Raw genomic sequence first — 18,051 nt, forward strand, 5'->3', positions numbered from 1 at the left:
AGCTGAGAGGGGCGAAGTATAACTCAGACATCAGAGGGACGTTTTTTACACAGAGGGTGGTGGGGGCCTGGAATGCGCTGCCAAGTAGGGTGGTGGAGGCAGGCACGCTGACATCGTTTAAGACTTACCTGGATAGTCACATGAGCAGCCTGGGAATGGAGGGATACAAACGATTGGTCTAGTTGGACCAAGGAGCAGCACAGGCTTGGAGGGCCGAAGGGCCTGTTTCCTGTGCTGAACTGTTCTTTGTTCTTTGTACATTCCAGATCTGAACCACTTGCTGTGTGAAAAAGCTTTTTCTCACATCACATTTTTTAAACATATCCATCAAATCTCCTATGAGCCACCTTCTCTCCAAGGAGAATAGTCCCAACTCTCAAATCTATCCTCATAACTGAAGTTTTTGATCCCTGGTACCATTTTTGTAAACGCCTTCTGTACTCTTTCCAATGCATTCGCATCTTCCTATAGTGTGGCACCCTGAGCTGTACACGATACTCCAGCTGAGGTCTAACTAGTGCCTTGTACAAGTTCAGCATAACCTCCTTGCACTTGTACTCTATACCCATATTAATAAAGCCCAGCATACTATATACTTTATTAACTGCTCGTTCCACCTGTCCTGCCACCTTCAATGCTCTATGCACATATACACCCAGATCCCTCTGCTCCTGTGTCCCCTTATGAATTGTACACCTTATTTTATATTGTCTCTCCATGTTCTTCCTACCAAAATGCATCACCTCACACTTCTCTGCGCTGAACTTCAACTGCCACCTACCTGTCCACTCTACCACTTCTCCACATCCTTTTCTGCACTGTCCTCTTCAGTTTAAATTACTTCAAAATGTTGTACCATCCACAAACTTTGAAATTTCCCCCATGTGCATCAACATCTATGTCATTAGTATATATCATGAAAAGGGTTCTAATACCAAGCCCTGGGGAACATCACTCGCTATAAACCTTCCTCCAGCCCGAAAAATATCCATTGACCATTGCTCTCTGCTTCCTATTATTCGCAGTAAGAGTTTTAACAACACCAGGTTAAAGTCCAACAGGTTTATTTGGTAGCAAATACCATTAGCTTTTGGAGCGCTGCTCCTTCGTCAGATGGAGTGGAGATTTCCACTCCATCTGACGAAGGAGCAGCATCTCCACATCATTTGCAATTCTCCAGCCCTCTGACAGCTCTCCTTACTCTGGAGAAGACAGAAAGATTATGACCAGCGCTCCTGCAATTTCTATTCTCACTTCCTTCAACACCCTTGGATGTATATCATCTGGTCCCGGTGCCTTGTCAACTTACAGGACTGACAGTCTATTCAACACTTCCTCCTCATCAATTTTGAACCCTTCTAGGGACAAAGTTTCCTCGCCTGTTGCCATGGCCTGGGTAGAATCTACCTCCTTGGTAAAGACAGGTGCAAAGTATTAATACAAACATGCCCCAGACTGCATGTGCAAATTCTCTTTTTGGTCCCTAATCAACCCTACTCCTTTTACCACTTTTTTACTATTTCTATGCTTATAGAAAATTTAGGGACTCCCCTTTATGCTGGCTACCAGTCTTTTCTCCTAATCCCTCTTCGCTTCTCTAATGTGTTTTTTCACCTCCCCACTGAACCTTCTGTATTCCTCTTGGTTCCCAATTGTATTTTCTACCTGACCTGTCATAAGTACACATTTTCTTCCTTATTTTCATTTATATCTCCTTTTTCATCCAGGGTGCTCTGGATTTGTTTACCCTATCTTTTCCTGTTAAGGGATTATACCTTAACTGTGTCCATACCATTTCAGTTCTGAAGGTAGCCCATTGTTCAGCTATAGATTTTTCCACCATCCTCTTGTTCCAGTCGTGCCCAACTCTGTTCTTTCCCCATTGAAGTTAGCTCTCCCCAGTTAATTATTTTATCCTTTCCTATCATCATCATAAACCTCCCTAACCGCAATGTGGGTCAACCCACAGCACACGGACAGCAGCGGTTCAAGGCGGCGGCTCACCACCACCTTCTCAAGGGCAACTAGGGATGGACAATAAACTCTGACCAGCCGGCGACGCCCATGCCCCATGAATGAATTTAAAAAAACAATATAATGATCACTGTCTCCGATATAGTTCCCCACTGACACTTGATCTACTTGGCCCAGCTCATTTCCAAGAACCAGATCCAACAGTGCATCCTTTCTTGTAGAAACTGTATTGTTGTAGAAAATTTTCTTAAACACAATCTAGGAATTTTTGCCCCTCTCCACCCTTTACACTATCACAGAGTACATTCAGGTAATTGAAGTCCCCCATTATAACTACTCAATTATATTTTTTACTTCTACATCCTTCTCACTAGCTGGTGATCTATAGACTACATCGAGAATGTAATTGCACCCTTTTTGTTCCTTGGCTCCAGTCAAATTGAATCTGTCCTTGGATCGTCTGGGACATCCTCTTTCTCCAAAACAGCAATACTCTTCTTGACCAAAACTGCCACCCCTCCTCCTCTCTGAACACATTGTACCCCGGAATATTTCCAACACCCAGTCCTGCCCTTCCCTGATCCAGATCTCTGTCCAGATCTCTGTTATCACTATAACATCATATTTCCACAACACAATCTGCACCTGTAACCCCCAATCTTATTTACTGTACTCCATGCAGTCACGTACATGCACAGTGACCCTGATTTAGACACCATTACTTTCTCCCTTACTCTGACTTCACCTATTAATGTACTATTCTTGATACTAGTGTTTTCTGTTCCTCCTAGTACTTTGTCATTCTGGTATTCCTCTCAATATTTCCTTTAGATCCCCACACCCCTGCTAAATTAGTTTAAAGCCCTCCCAATAGCACTAATCAAACACCCTACAAGGAACTCAGTCCCAGCCTTGTTCAGGTGCAACCTGTCCGACTTGTAAAGGTGCCAACTCCCCAGAGGCTGTTCCAGTGTCCCAGGAATCTAAAGCCTTCCCTTCTGCATCGTCTTTCCAGCAGAAGGCTGCACATAACTCCAGGCATCATGTTGGCACCAGGGAGGAGTTCAGGTGCACACCCTCTACCTCCTCAAAGGATGCATGCTGGCTTTATCAGAGTCAAAGCAGTGGCAACTTGCAACACCAGAGGAGATGTTGCATAGGCTATTTAAAAACACTCATAGGTATCTGTCAAGCAGTACTAGGTACACTGGGCAGCCTGCCAGAAAGCTTGCAAACAATGTCATGGATAATAGAGCAGTGCAGATCTAAGTTGTCGCAAGGCTACATGTAGAATTTGGTTCCGGGGGGGGTGTGTGTGTGTGGGTGTGTGTGTGTGTGTGTGTGTGTCCAGAAGTTACTATGGCAGCTCATATTGGTGCCAGAAACAATTAGACAACTGACATCTTGCCTCAGGGGGCCAAGTAAACAAGGACACCAAAGCATCAGAGTAGTCCTGCACTCCTCCCTCTTGCGGCAGCTGCTTCCGTTCTTTGCAGTCTGTCTGGTTGCTCTCCCTCGTCCTGCAGCCCCAAAAACAATTCTATGAGACTATCCATGATTGCAGCCAATGAAAGTGCAACAGCAGCAAAATCCTGCTCAGCACAGACAAAGTAAATTTGGAAAAGTGATGAAACATGCCAATAAACAGTAATTAGTCGGCAGTCTGAAAAGAGAAATCAGAAACTAACCTGCACGAAACATCACTAGTGTGGTGGTACTTGTGAAGGTTAGCACCACATTGTGCTGTGCAAGTGGCAAATGAAACACTGGGGGCAGTTGAAAATCGAAACGGGTCCAGCAAGTCCGAAAGACGTGCTGATTAGGTGCATTGGCCATGTTAAATTCTCCCTCAGTGTACCCGAACAGGAGCCAGAATGTGGCGACTAGGGGACTTTCACAGTAACTTCATTGTAGTGTTGATGTAAGCCTACTTGTGACACTAATAAATAAATTTTGAACTTTGAGGACTGAAATTTAAATAAATTATTCTGCCTTTACATAACGCCAACATGTGGTCCTGTCATCCACACATCTACCGTGACCAACAGGAGAGGTGGCAAACTCCCAACCAAAACCGTGTACATGCTTCCTATTCACCATATTGGAACATGAGTAGGCTGTTAGCACGAGAAAATGAGTGGCTGTGTGGTCAACTTTCAAGGCTCACTTATCTATGTTTTTAAAAAAAGGTTCCAACACTGACCCCTAGGGGGAATCACTATTTATGTCCCTCCATTCAAAAAACACCCATCAATCAGGACCTTCTAATTTCTATTCTTTAAAGGGAACTTCTTATGCATGTCATCACACTGATTAATTTTGTCTGCCTTCACTTTGGAAATTCCACAGCACCAGTGCACATTTATCATTAGACTTTTCCAGTTCATCCGAATTTGCTGTTTTGATTTTTTTTTAATTTAAAATTTACAAGATTAAAAACAAGTACATACGAAGTATAGAACCATACGTTCTAACAGTCATCATTTTAAACTGAAAATCTACATTTCAACCCGTGAGGCAGTTTGCAAGTGCTTGCACAAGAATAAAACACAGCTTACCCAAGGTTCTTGACATAACAGGTAATGCAGAACTAAGGACCAATATTGAGACACAATTTCCAATAATCTGTTGGAGTGAAGGAAAAATGTTAAAAGAAACGAATATCGAGTTTCTGACCTGTAAACCAATGTGAATATGGTGTTATATTCAAACAATATGACAAAAATAATTATTTCCAAAGAATCATTCAGAGGTTTATGCATCTTAGTTGATTTGTCGAATTATATTTTGGTTGCATTGGTACAAAATTTTGGGGTGGAATGTTTGAGCAACAGATATTGGAAAATACAGTCAAATATAGCGAAACTGTTGAATATAACAAAGACTGTAGATTGTTCTAGAAAATGAAACTAAGTTGTAGGTAATCCTGCCTCATGGTCAGCGGTGCAGCTGTCATCTTTCTCCTCTCAGAAAAAATTCAAAAAAGCAATCTCAGCAATAGACAATGAATTCCTTCCAAAAAAATTATATAGGATTAAGGAGCACTTTTGTTAAAAGAATTCTTATTTTGGGATTTAGTTCACTACAAAGCAGTTACTAGAAGTTTCCCTTCAGACAAAATATATTTTTGTTTGCATTCACCTCTTAGTTGAGTGCAATGGTTATTGTTACACAGAATACTGTGGGGGCTTTTTAAAACTCTTTTCAACCTGCTTAAATAACAGAAAAAGGATTCTAGCAACGTTGCTACAAAAATCATGGTACAGTGATAGTCTTAAATCTCTAGTTTATATATGCAAATCAGAGATGGCACCATCTGTCTCTGTGAGCAGTTTTGAAGTTTTAGATCTTCAATCTTAGCAGCGCGCTTTGAAGAACAAGTTTCTGTAGACACTCTAAATAAACCAAATTCTACAGCTTATATGCTAGCATTAGAGGTACAATTAGTTCAATTAAAGTTACTCATTAGCAGATGTTTCCTTTGAAGAAAAGTCCTTTCACTGGATTTCTATAGCTAGTTAACAAGCCTTTCCATCCCAAGCTATTTACAAGTGAATGGACACCATCCAAACCAAACAGAGTACATCCTTTTTCTCCACTACCTAGTTTTATGAAAATCTTCCAGTTTGTGTTTACGCAGCACACAAACAAATATTGGTCATTGCAAATGAGCCATTAAAGGCAATTACTGAAGAAAACCAGCCAGCTGTCTGGTTACAAGAGGGGCCACGTATACATCATCACCTCTGCCCACCATACCTTTGTCATGGTTGTGTCGTCTTTCGTGGGAGTGAGGGCTGCAAAGAACCGGAGGCTATAGAAGCCGACGACAGAGGACACCATCAGATAGCTGTGAGAATTAAGGAGGACGACTTCTGCATAGTGAGGAATGCAAGGGTTTCATTCATATTCTTAACTATCTCCTTCACTTCCTTAGAGTTGGATACAACAAAGAATTTCTCTCAAGTGTCTCTGTGGTAACATGGTCCAAGCTATCACTACTGTTTTCCTAAATTCAACTCTTAGTAAAATACCACTGTCCCAGAAAACTGCTTATAATACTTGTTAACAGACATGACTGGGAAAAAGGATACAAAATCAGGATGATTTCAATCGCCGCACCAACAAACCCAAATGCAGACAGAGAGGCTTTACCAAGGCCGAGTTCCTGAAAGAGGAGAAAAAGCATAAAGTTTCTCTCCCATGAAACAAACCTGGAGGCCCAGGCACTTTATTTTTGTCTCTCAACGATGAGAATGCACATCACAGCATGGCTACTTTCAATCAACAAAATTGTCGGCAAAATGGAATAGGTGGCATCTATAAACAATCTTAATATCTTGGCAAAATGCAAGGATTCTCAAAATTAATAAACAGAAAATAATGAAATTGCAAGGACAGGTGCACCAGAATCTGCAAAGAAACAAGCAAGTTATTTTCTAGGTAGGCTGTGCATCTGGTCAAATGCTGTCAGAGTAGCTGTAGTTTTCTAGCAGTTTTTGTGACAGATTTATAGAACCTGCAAATATTCAAGACTTTAAATCCCTATATCTTTGGTTTAAAATCAAGTGTATTCTTTATTTTACATGAATTAATGTTATGTTATTGAAACAACAAATCAAGAGTTCCTTCAAATGGCAATTTTTTTTAAAAATCACACGATAGTATTTGAAAAGGAGCATGGGGTTTTCCCCTTTTGTTGGCAAACATTCTTACTTCAACCACCATCAAAAAGCATAACTGAATATCCCCATTATAATATATGGGGCATTGCTGCTGCGTTTGCCTACATGACAGTCACTGCACATTACAAAAATTACAGTAACACCTTGAGATATAAAACCCGATATAAATGCAAATCTTTTTTTAAAAAGTGCTTTAAAACAAAATTCTAATCTCTGCTTCTGCAAGTATTAACGAGAGTAGTCAGCATCTGAAGAGAATAAACTGAATCTTCAATATCTTAAAAACATCTGGTGAATTCAAAACTTTTATTTAAAAGGTATTCAATTTTTTTAAGAAGGGCTTAGATATGGTTTACCAAAAAAGGCAATTTATTTCTGCTTTGTATCATGAAAAGGGAAACTGTTATGTATAACCATGACTGAAAATAAATCAATGTATTCTGCCTCATTTAGGTCATGAATGTGGCACTGCAGATTATGTTTTTAAAGTACAAGCAATGTAAGCAAAAAGCTCGCCATCACAGTCTGGGTTAGGTCATAACAAGGTCATGTAAAGTGCCATGTCCTGGACACTGTACAGTGGTTACACTATTGGATAACTAAGCCAAAGCCCTCGACTAATAATCCTAAGAAACCAAATTCAAATTCTGTCACTGGAGAATTTAGAAATTAAACAAAAACTAATACCAATAAAAATGGCCAGGAAGCTATCATCTTGTTATATAGACCCAACTGGTTCACGAATGTTCTTTAAGAAAACCTGCTGTGGTAGTCTGACTTACATGTGACTCTAGAATTCCAACTGATTCTTAACTATCCTCTGAAGTGACATATTGTCATAGAATCAAAATCCCTACAGTACAGAAGGAAGCCATTCGGCCCATCGAGCCTGGACTGACAACAACCCCGTAACCCAACATATTTGTCCTGCTAATCTCCCCAAAACCAGGGTCAATTGAGCATGGCCAACCTAACCCACACATCTTTGGACTGTGGGAGGAAACCGGAACACCCAGAGGAAATCCACGCAGACATGGGGAGAACGTGCAAACTCCAAACAGACAGTGACCCAAGCCGGGAATCGAACCTGGGTCCCTGGCACTGTGAGGCAGTAGTGCTAACCACTGTGCCATCGTGCCGCCCACACAGCGGTACAACTGAGTAGCTTGCAAATGAGAATAAAATTGGTGAACAGCACTGGTTCAGGAAGGCTTACCTCCACTTTCTTTTTAAGAAAAGGCAACTAGGAGTGGATAATCAATACTGAATTTCCCAACGCTGCTCACAACTCGAGAACAAAGTTTAAGAACATATTTCAGTGAACGCTTAAATGTTTGAAATGAAAGAACAAAGATCAAACAGTGGAAAGTACAACCTCAAATTGAATAACTTAACTGTGGCAACCTAACAAAGGTTGTATTCAAAAGATGGTCCCCTCAATAATGCATAAATAGAACCAATGCTAGCCAGAATAAAAACCATTGTTTGTCATCTTAAGGACATCAAAGATGTATCTTAGATGTAACACAATAATACTTTTTCAATAATTAAATCCAATAAAATTGTTGTAGGTCACAAAGATTTGTGACATAGATATGTTTAAAGACAAAACTTGCAGTGATTTTGACCTTTTAGCCCATTGTGCATGTGAGTTTTAAGAAAAGGGTGGAGACAAAAATCAAAACTTATGGAATAAATTTCATCCCTAATTAGAAGCAAACACTTTACATATTCAGGAATTTCCTCTAAGCAAAAATAGAATTTCCTCAGCAAATTCAGAAAAGTCATGATAGCAGAGCAGGAGCAGCTCCAAAAAAAAACCTGGCCATCATTTCAAATAAGAAATCTGGGAACTTTCACTTAGCTCTCTATTACAATTGTATCGTGGCAATGGCTGCTTCAAAGTGAAAAACAACCACAAGTTAAAAATCACAGCCTTCTGAGTCAAAACCTCCTTTTCAGCTCTCAAAAAAATGTACTATACCACTGAAGGTGTTTGTTTAAAGAGTAAGGGTTGAAGCACAGAAAGCTTTTCAGTGGTGTTAGCAAACATGCTATTTGAGTTAATACACAACCGCATTCAGGTCACCAAACATAGCTTTGCAAAAACCAGTGTGTGGAAATTAACACTGCCATATAAAACCTAACAAAAAACAGCCCCATTTTTCCCATCAGCTAGCATGAAGATTTAGATGGATTTCAGAACAGGCTGTTCCAAAAACTAAAACATTGGAGTAAGTTGGAATAGAAAGGGGGAAATGCAAGCTGTGGTAGTTGAAATAATCATTTTATTTCTTTGACTAAATCTGAGATAACACATGTATCACTGCAAATATGTCAGAATTATTTTAATTAATAATCCGAATCAAAAGTGGAAAAATAGGTAGGTAGAAATTCTTACTTGACTAGATGTAAATCAAGATTTACTTAATGAAGGCATATAATGTCATTCTAATGTCATTTTAAAATGCTAACAAATAGTTCCACTGATGACTCAATTGGAAAATGTATTACCTGGAGCAGAACTGAGCCTTTGAGACCAGGAAGCCCCATCTTATGCCAAGTTAACTGATCTGGTGATGGGGAATTACAATTGGTTAAGCACTCTTATCATATATTGGGATGATGGGTGCGGTGGTGTGGGTGGGGATGGGTAAGAGAAGCCAGTTCAGATGCTCATACTTCAATATTATTTGCTGATTATTATTCAGCAATGACTGTTGGGAAGTACACTTGAATGCCAGATGACAAGAGGATAGGTCTGGTTTGGCTGTGCTACATTCACCCTCATGCTTCTTTCCACTGCTCATATTGGAATAGCCCCCTTAAACAGTACAAATGTTCAAAGTGCCTAATTAGTTAAGGGATACCACACCTCTCCACCAAATTAGGGAAAAGGGGGAATTCCATGAAAAACTGATCCTCGCCATGGATCACCACCTTGATGTCCTGTAGAGGATTGCGTGCTCTGGCGATCCTGATGCTGTTGGGAGCTCCTTGCTCTCAGTAGGGCCACACATGGTGGCAAGATCGGTAGTGGAGATGTAAGACAAAAGTGTGGTCTAAAAAGTTCTCAATGACAGAACAAGAAGGAAAAAGGAATATCCCACCAGCTGCAAAGGGAGAAGGCAGCTGCAGCGGCAAGTTGGTCTCAATCATTGTGCTTTGACACACCACTGAATTATGACTATCAACCCATCAAGATTCTGCAGACAATAACTTTGCCCCAATGTCCCACACATGAAACAAAATTATATGCAGATTTATACTATGATCCAGTCAACAAAAGTCCTAGCTTACTAAATTCCCCTCAGCAATGCTCCCGCTGCATCTTATGGATTCAATAGGAGGACCTTTCTGTAGTCAGCCCCGTAAGCATTCAGGCAAAACTCTACAAAATCAACTTCGATGGACTGGACACTGTGCCCAGGTGGCTGAAACACATCGCCCCGTCAGGCTTTGTTTTCTTAACTGTCAAGTGACTGACATCCCAGGGAAGGCATAGAAAACACTTCAAAGAACTCTGAAGCTTTCCTTGAAGCATGGCAGCATTGACATTAATGAACAGGAGCGGCTTGCAACCAATCGTTCCGAATGTTGACAACTTGTCCATCAAGCTGCATCATGCTTTGTGTTGCATCATCTTAATGATGAGGCAGAACAGCAGCAGAGCAGGAAAGCAAAGGAAGCAAATCCTGCACTCTGGATCCCACTGCCTCATGGGCCATCCTGCCCACATGCTCAAAGATTTGAGGGTCAAGAATCGGCCTGTAGAGTCACATGACGATCCATGGCAGAAACTTGTGACCCTGTGTAGATATAACCCTCGAATCGAGGGACATCTGTCAATGATGCAAAACTGAGTCAGTAGATTTAAATACAGTGACAATTCCTATCAACTTTGCAGGGGAAAGAAATCCAGTAGCTAATGTAAAAAAAAATCTCAGTCTGTTTAAAATATAGTGGACAAAGTTATTAACGTGACGATGTTGTGTTCACGGTTAGCATCATAAGGCAACCAACAATGGATTTTCTTTCTTGAACAGGGAAGAAAGCATAGAGATTAAAAGACATTTTGTTGTAGATAAGAAAAGGAGTTGATCAATAGGTGAAAGTATTTACTGGTAACTTGCCATAAACAAACTATTTACTAATTCAGACAAAAAAAAAGGTATTTACACTGTATGTGACCTTGTACACTTCAGAGCAGCAAATTCAATGCACTTCATGCTGCAACAAACACCAAAGAAGCTGCTTTGATGCTTGTGCACGACTGTGTGAAAGTTCATTATCATGAAACATTTAGCGTTCAATACAATCCATATTTTATCAGCTGCGTTTCTGTATTTCTCCGATCCCTTTCATGTTTGTGTTTCACACTTCAGTACCAAAAACAGGTGAAATGTTAATCTAGCTTTTTGAAACCATACACCATTTTGTGCTGAAAACCAGCGCAAAAGGAAATTAAGATTAGAGCACTGTTGGATTTAAGTAAACTCAAAAGTTATAAGCCCCATTCTGTTGATCACCTTTTCCAAGCTTTCACAAAGGTAAGTATATTGATAGTTTTTTAAAGCATTCATTAAACAAGGGAGCAGGTATTGTGATATCTTCAAACACTTCCAAATTCCCCAACAAAAATTAGGTGCTTGTTAAAAGATAATACCTGCTTTCTGACATTACATCAGTATCCTTCAATTTTATTAACACAATTCTTTGAAGTTGCTAAAATAGTTGAATGTGACAATTAATTTAAAAACACAATAAACCAGATAAATGCAAATATTACAAAACAAATGTACCAGAAGGTGAAAGATAGAAATTTCAAAGATGTCACCACTAAGAGGAAAGTTCCAATGCAAATAATCATCCGAAACTCATGAGAGCACAGTCTTGCAACCCTATATTTTCCATTCTATAATGTTCAAAGTTTACCAAAGTTCCAGAATGTCCAAGTGTTATTGAAGGACTACATGTTAATTTGGGGTCAATTTATACCTTAAAAAGGAAGCTGGCTTTAAATCTGTTTGGTGTGGGTTTCGGAGGTATTAACAGTATTGCGGGGAGGCGGGTGTGGAAGAAGAAATTTGGTGTTCTTTGATGTGGAGGACTCGCAGCTGGCAAGAGTGAGCCAAAGTGATAGAATCAATATCACATGGGTGCTGATGGATAGGTTTCTCAGTCTGGATTTTATGTACCCATTGAAGTTTTTCCACCAGAGAAATACAATTTGTTGAGTTTTAGCATCAGCTCTTTGATAATTTCAGTGCTATAGTATCAATTAGATATCTATTTATGCTTACTTCTTTCTGTATCCACTCCTTTTTCTTAATATGTGGGTGGCACAGTGGGCAGCACAGTGGTTAGCACTGCTGCCTCACAGTGCCAGGGACCCAGGTTCAATTCCTGGCTTGAATCACTGTCTGTGTGGAGTTTGCATGTTCTCCCTGTGTCTGCATGGGTTTCCTTCGGTTGCTCCGGTTTCCTCCCACAGTCTGAAAGACATGCTGGTTAGGTGCATTGACCCAAACAGGAGCTGGAGTGTGGTGACTAGGGGAATTTCACAGTAACTTCATTGCAGCGTTAATGTAAGCCTTACTTGTGATTAATCAATAAACTTTAAACTTTATATGTACCAAGTGTGAGACCAGAAGAGCGATCTGACTGAAGGGAATCAAAAGTTCCATAGCTGGACTCGGATTAGTAAAGCACAGGAGATGGTATTTGGCCCATCAGGTCCATGCCAGATCTTTCCAAGTGCAATCCAGTTAATCCCATTCACTGGTTATTTCTGCATATCCCTGGAATCCTTTTCTCATTCAAGTATTCAATTATTCCCTTTTGAAGGTTATTGTTGAATGTGTATCCACCATCATATCAGGCAACGCATTCCACATTCTAACCATTCATTTAGTTCGAATTTTTTTCTTCATGTTACCACTGGTTCTTTTGCAATGACCTTAAATTTGTGTCCTTTGGTGACCTGCTTTTCATCCTTTGGAACAGCCCTTCTTTTTTGGAAAACTCTAAATTCTACATGATTTTAAACATTTCGATCAAGACTCCTCTTAGTCTTTCCTGCTCTAAGGAGATCAATCTAAGCATTTCTAGTCTATCCAGTAACTGCAATTCCTCATTCCTGGAACCATTCCCATGTCACATCCTTGATGAAAGATTTGGAATGGGAAACACTACAGCAAAGGTGGGAGAATAATAGTCTGGCCTTGTTCTTTAAAATATGGAATGAACTTGTGGGAATTGACAGAAACAAACATTGGTACTCACCGGCAATGACAAACCACAAGGTGGCCATCTGCACAAATTACAAGGACCCCCCCATTTATTTCCAAGACAGTGCATCAACAATCTTTCTTCCCAAGGACATTTCCACAATGGAACAAGTTGCCAAAGGAATTAGTCAAAGGACCATCATTTGAAATGTTCAACAGCCACCTTTAGATTTTTCCATTCAAATGTTTTCATTAACAGAACTACAATTTCAGCAGGTCATGCCCGGTTTAGCGAGTGATGCACATGTTGGTGGACATTCTCCCCGTCTCTGCGTGGGTTTCCTTCGGGTGCTCCGGTTTCCTCCCACAGTCTGAAAGACATGCTGGTTAGGTGCATTGACCCAAACAGGCGCCGGAGTGTGGTTACTAGGGGAATTTCACAGCAACTTCATTGCAGTGTTAATGTAAGCCTTACTTGTGACTAATAAATAAACTTTAACCTTTATATGTACCAAGTATGACACAACTAAAGCAGGAGTGGTAATCGCTTCCTCACCCATCTCCAAAGCCTCCATAACCTTTCCAAATTGTGGTGTCCTGAATTGGATACTATACTCTGTTGGAGGACCAAACTGCTGTTTTATGCAGGTTTAGCATTTCCAGGGCAGGTAGCAATTAGAGATGTACCCTGAACTCTATTATCCCTCCTTATCCAGAGACTAACTCTAAAAATACCCTGGCTGAGACCTAAGTGAGCACAGACCAGGGATCAAGTCTGGACTTCCTTGATCTGTACAGCTTAGCTACTCAATTTACCAACTGACCACAATCAATGGTGCACCCTTTCCTGTCCCAGATTTTGTGGAATCAACCAAAATGATATTTTTTCAACTCCAATACCACTGGCTTTTGCTTCCTTAGATTCATGGGAACCAACAATTTACTATTGCAAAGAAGGTACAAGACTTCAAACAGGATTTTTTGTTCGATAAGAGGATATCTTGACTGGCACTTTGCCATCCTTATCAAGCCAACAAATATCACTTTTGAATCAAACTTAAGCTTTTGTTTTCCTGCTCCACTTGATCAATGTGCAATGCGTGTTCTACCGCGACTCGAGTATGTGTACAAAATTCAGCTTAAAAGAACAAGCTGTTTCATGATTCGTTGCTTTACTACAACCGTTTGATCAAGTGCATACTCTCATGCTTACTGCCTAAATACAGACAACAGAAAAAAAACATCTGAACAAAACAGAAAAAGCCGGTCTGGATAAAATCAATGTTTTTTGTGTAAAACGATGAATCATAGTAAAATTCCAATGAAAGACTGAACAGAGTCTATAGTTTTATACAAGCATCAGGTATAAATTTAACATGGAATAAGCACTAAAGTGCTTAATGCTTTAGTGTATCTTAATTTCTTAGCACCTTGTGTTTTTGAATTTCTGTTCGAAGTGTATTTGGAATATGTATACATTTCAAAAAAATTAAAATGTTGCCATTTAACTTCAAGTTCTAAGTTTCACCATTATAATTCTATTTAAAATAATTAAGATTGTACCTTCAAAATTTAAAGTTATTTTCTAAAGAAACTTTCAGTAAACATTTCAGAAGGTTTCAAAATAAAAAGTTAAAACTCTTACTGAAATACAGTTCTATACTCCATTTTGTTCAGCTCAAACTTCCAGACCTTCCAAACCCAGGACCACTTCTATCTAGAAGGACAAGAGCAGCAGATACCTAGGAACACCACCACCTGCAAAGTTCCCCTCCAAGCCACTCACCATCCTGACTTGGAAATATATCGCCGTTCCTTCGCAGTCGGTGGGTCAAAATCCTGGAATTCCCTCCCTAACAACATTGTGGGTCAACCCACAACATGTGGACTGCAGCATTTCAAAATGGCAGATCACCACCACCTTCTCAAGGTCAACTAGGGATGGGCAATGAGTGCTGGCCAGCCAGCGACGCCCATGTCCCACGAATGAATAAAAAAAAGCCCCACATAATGAGCCACGTTTTTGAAGTTTGCAAATGACAAACTGGATGTTGACCTTGACTTTCTATACAACTGTAATGAAACCAAAGAGGACAATATATAATTCATCAACACAGAATCATGAGATGTGTTACAATAGTTTTTTCTTTACTCGAGATCGATAACTTCAGCTAATGTGAGCTGAATGGCACCTCTAAATCAATCCTTGAGTCACAAGAGATCACGATGAACAAGACCAAAACAAAGATTACAAATTTATGTGCGATCTTTCAAAATTTGTGTTGATCCTTAGGCCTTGTCAATATTAATTACAGAATGCTACAGTGCAGAAGAGGCCCTTTGACCCATCGAGTCTGCACCAAAGGATCAAAATCAAACAGTTTTCTAAGTAGTTATTTCCCCTCAGTAATTCCTTTACCAAGGTGCAACTGATATTTCTACGTGCATCATTATTTATGAAAATACAAATTTTATTTAGTTGATTTATTTAGAAAATGATTCGAGAAAAAAAAATATTTGATCAATAAGGGGATCAGGGGTTATGGGGAAAAGGCAGGAGAATGGGGATGAGGAAAATATCAGCCATGACTCGATGGGCCGAGTGGCCTAATTCTGTTCCTATGTCTTTTGGTCTAAAAGGTTTCATTTGTCCCAATACCACAGAAATTTGTATTTGCTCACTCTCTATCTTCCAATTGTCCTTCATTTGCTGTTTAAATCAGGCAATAAACATAACCTTAATCCCTCAAAATAATGAAAAATAGTTTGATTTGTTTATCAAGATAATTAAAAATCATCATGCATGTAAATGCATTTCTGTAACAAACATCTACAGATGCCTCAGGTGAGAGGCAGTGGCATAGTGGTATTGTCACTAGACTGGTAATCCAGAGACCCAGGGTAATGCACTGGGGACCCAGGCATGAATCCCACCATGGCAAATGGTGAAATTTGAATTCAATGAAAAATAAATTAAAATCAAATGGTGACTATGAAACCATTATGATTCTCACAAAAAACAATCTGGTTCACTAATGTACTCTAGAGAAGGAAATGTGTCATCCTTACTTGGTATGGCCTACATGCAACTTCAGATCCACAGCAATGTGGTTGACTCTTAAATATTCTCAGGGATGGGCTACAAAAGCTGGTCCAGCCAGCGACACACACAACCCATGAAAGAATTGTTAAAAAGTTAGATGTGAAACTGCTAGTTTTCAAACATTTGATGAAAATTTGTGTCAAAAACAGAGGCATGGCAAACATTAACCCAATTTTCATACATAATGGCAATGCTTTTGCTAAAATGTGTAGATGTGCAGCAACCCAATTACCTCACAGGCTGCCCATGCTGCTGACCAAAGCAGCACCAGGGACCCGGGTTGAATTCCAGCCTCAGGTGGCCGTTGCGTGCAATTTGCACATTCTTCACGTGTCTGCGTGGGTTTCCTCCCACACTCCAAAGATGCACAATTTAGGTTGATTGACCATGCTAAATTGATTCTTAGTGTCAAGGGGATTAGCAGGGTAAATAAACAGGGTTACAGGGATAGGGACTGGATGGGACTATCATTGGTGCATGGCTCAATGGGCCAAATGACTGCCTTCTGAATGAAGGGCTGTGACAAGTGGTGTTCCTCAGCGGTCAGTGCTGGGACCTTTGCTGTATACATATATATATTAAAAAATGATTTGGAGGAAACTGCAACTGGTTTGATTAGTAAGTTTGCGGACAACACAAAGGTTGGTGGATTTGCGAATAGTGATGAGGACCATCAGAGGATACAGCAGGATATAGATTAGTTGGAGACTTGGGCGGAGAGATGGCAGATGGAGTTTAATTCGGACAAATGTGAGGAAGGTTTAATATAGATTGGAAATATATGGTAAATGGCAGAACCCACAAGAGTATTGATAGGCGGAGGGATCTGGGTGTATAGGTACACAGGTCACCAAAAGTGGCAATGCAGGCGGAGAAGGTAGTCAAGAAGGCATATGGCATGCTTGCCTTTATCGGCCGGGACCCTGAGTTTAAAAATTGGCAAGTCATGTTGCAGCTTTATAGAACCTTAATTAGGTCACACTTGGAATATGGTGTTCAATTCTGGTCACCACACTATTAGAAGAATGTGGAAACTTTGGAGAAGGTACAGAAAAGATTGACATGTTGCTTGATATGGAGGGCATTAGTTATGAGAAAAGGTTGGAAAAACTTGGTTTGTTCTCACTGGAACGACAGAGGTTGAGGGGTGACTTGATAGAAGTCTACAAGATTATGTGAGGCATGGACAGAGTGGATAGTCAGAAACTTTTTCCCAGGGTGGAAGAGTTAATTACTAGGGGGCATAGGTTTAAGGTGCGAGGGGCAAGATTTAAAGGAGATGTACAAGGCAAGTTTTTTTACACAGAGGGTGGTGTGTGCCTGGAACTCGCTGCCAGGGGAGGTAGTGGAAACAGATACAATAGTGAGTTTTAAGGGGCGTCTTGACAAATACATGAATAGGATGGGAATAGAGGTATATGGCCCCCGGAAGGGTAGGGGGTTTTAGTTCACACAGGCAGCATGATCGGTGCAGGCTTGGAGGGTCGTAGGGCCAGTTCCTGTGCGGCAATTTTCTTTTGTTTTTCTTCGTTCTGTACTGTAGGGTTTCTATGTTGAAGACATCTATGTTCCAATGTTCATTGAAATGAACAGAGGAGAAGGGGGGCATTGCATGGCAACCTATATTTTGTAGTCGGGATGTCAATGTTCAGCCTCATTACTCCTCTGAAACCAATAGCAACTTTTAGAGCCCACACGTGCAGTTAAATGCAGAAATTGCTGTCAGTAATTTTACATATCCCTACAGGGATCCAAGTACCCTCAGACTGCAATTAAGTAAAAATCACAGAACTGTTAAGAACTTGTCCTTTTTACACTATTAGTCTCACTGTAAACCCTTCTTTGTTGAATGAGGTCTGACTGGATTTTCCTGATGTATTAAGTTCAGCTTCACAGGTCACAAAAACAAATATTAAGTTTATGGAATGCCATGTCTCTCCATTGTGATATTAAAAAAAACATTTCAGCTTCTACCTCAATCGCGTATATATGTTCATTTATTTGCTTGGTGTAAAATTTTAAATAAAAGTGAAAAATTCAATTGCATTTTACTTCAACT

At 40.1% G+C, this 18,051-nt stretch overlaps 1 protein-coding gene across 7 annotated transcripts in view; it reads right to left on the bottom strand.

Annotated features, from left to right (window-relative positions):
• The window catches only part of lmbr1 (limb development membrane protein 1), a 217,929-nt gene that overhangs the window by 48,507 nt on the left and 151,371 nt on the right, over window positions 1–18,051 (bottom strand). For all 7 annotated transcript variants that reach the window (XR_013499892.1, XM_078232320.1, XM_078232309.1 and 4 more), the window contains 3 exons: window positions 6,069–6,142; window positions 5,734–5,824; window positions 4,533–4,599 (listed from right to left, as the gene is read on the bottom strand). Coding sequence is in view for 6 of the 7 variants with exons in the window: in XM_078232320.1 (XP_078088446.1) it covers window positions 4,533–4,599; window positions 5,734–5,824; window positions 6,069–6,142 (232 nt within the window). In the remaining variant the exon portion in view is untranslated. The remainder of the gene's footprint in view (window positions 1–4,532; window positions 4,600–5,733; window positions 5,825–6,068; window positions 6,143–18,051) is intronic.

Source organism: Mustelus asterias, chromosome 2, assembly GCF_964213995.1.
Source record: "Mustelus asterias chromosome 2, sMusAst1.hap1.1, whole genome shotgun sequence".
Lineage (NCBI taxonomy): Eukaryota > Metazoa > Chordata > Chondrichthyes > Carcharhiniformes > Triakidae > Mustelus > Mustelus asterias.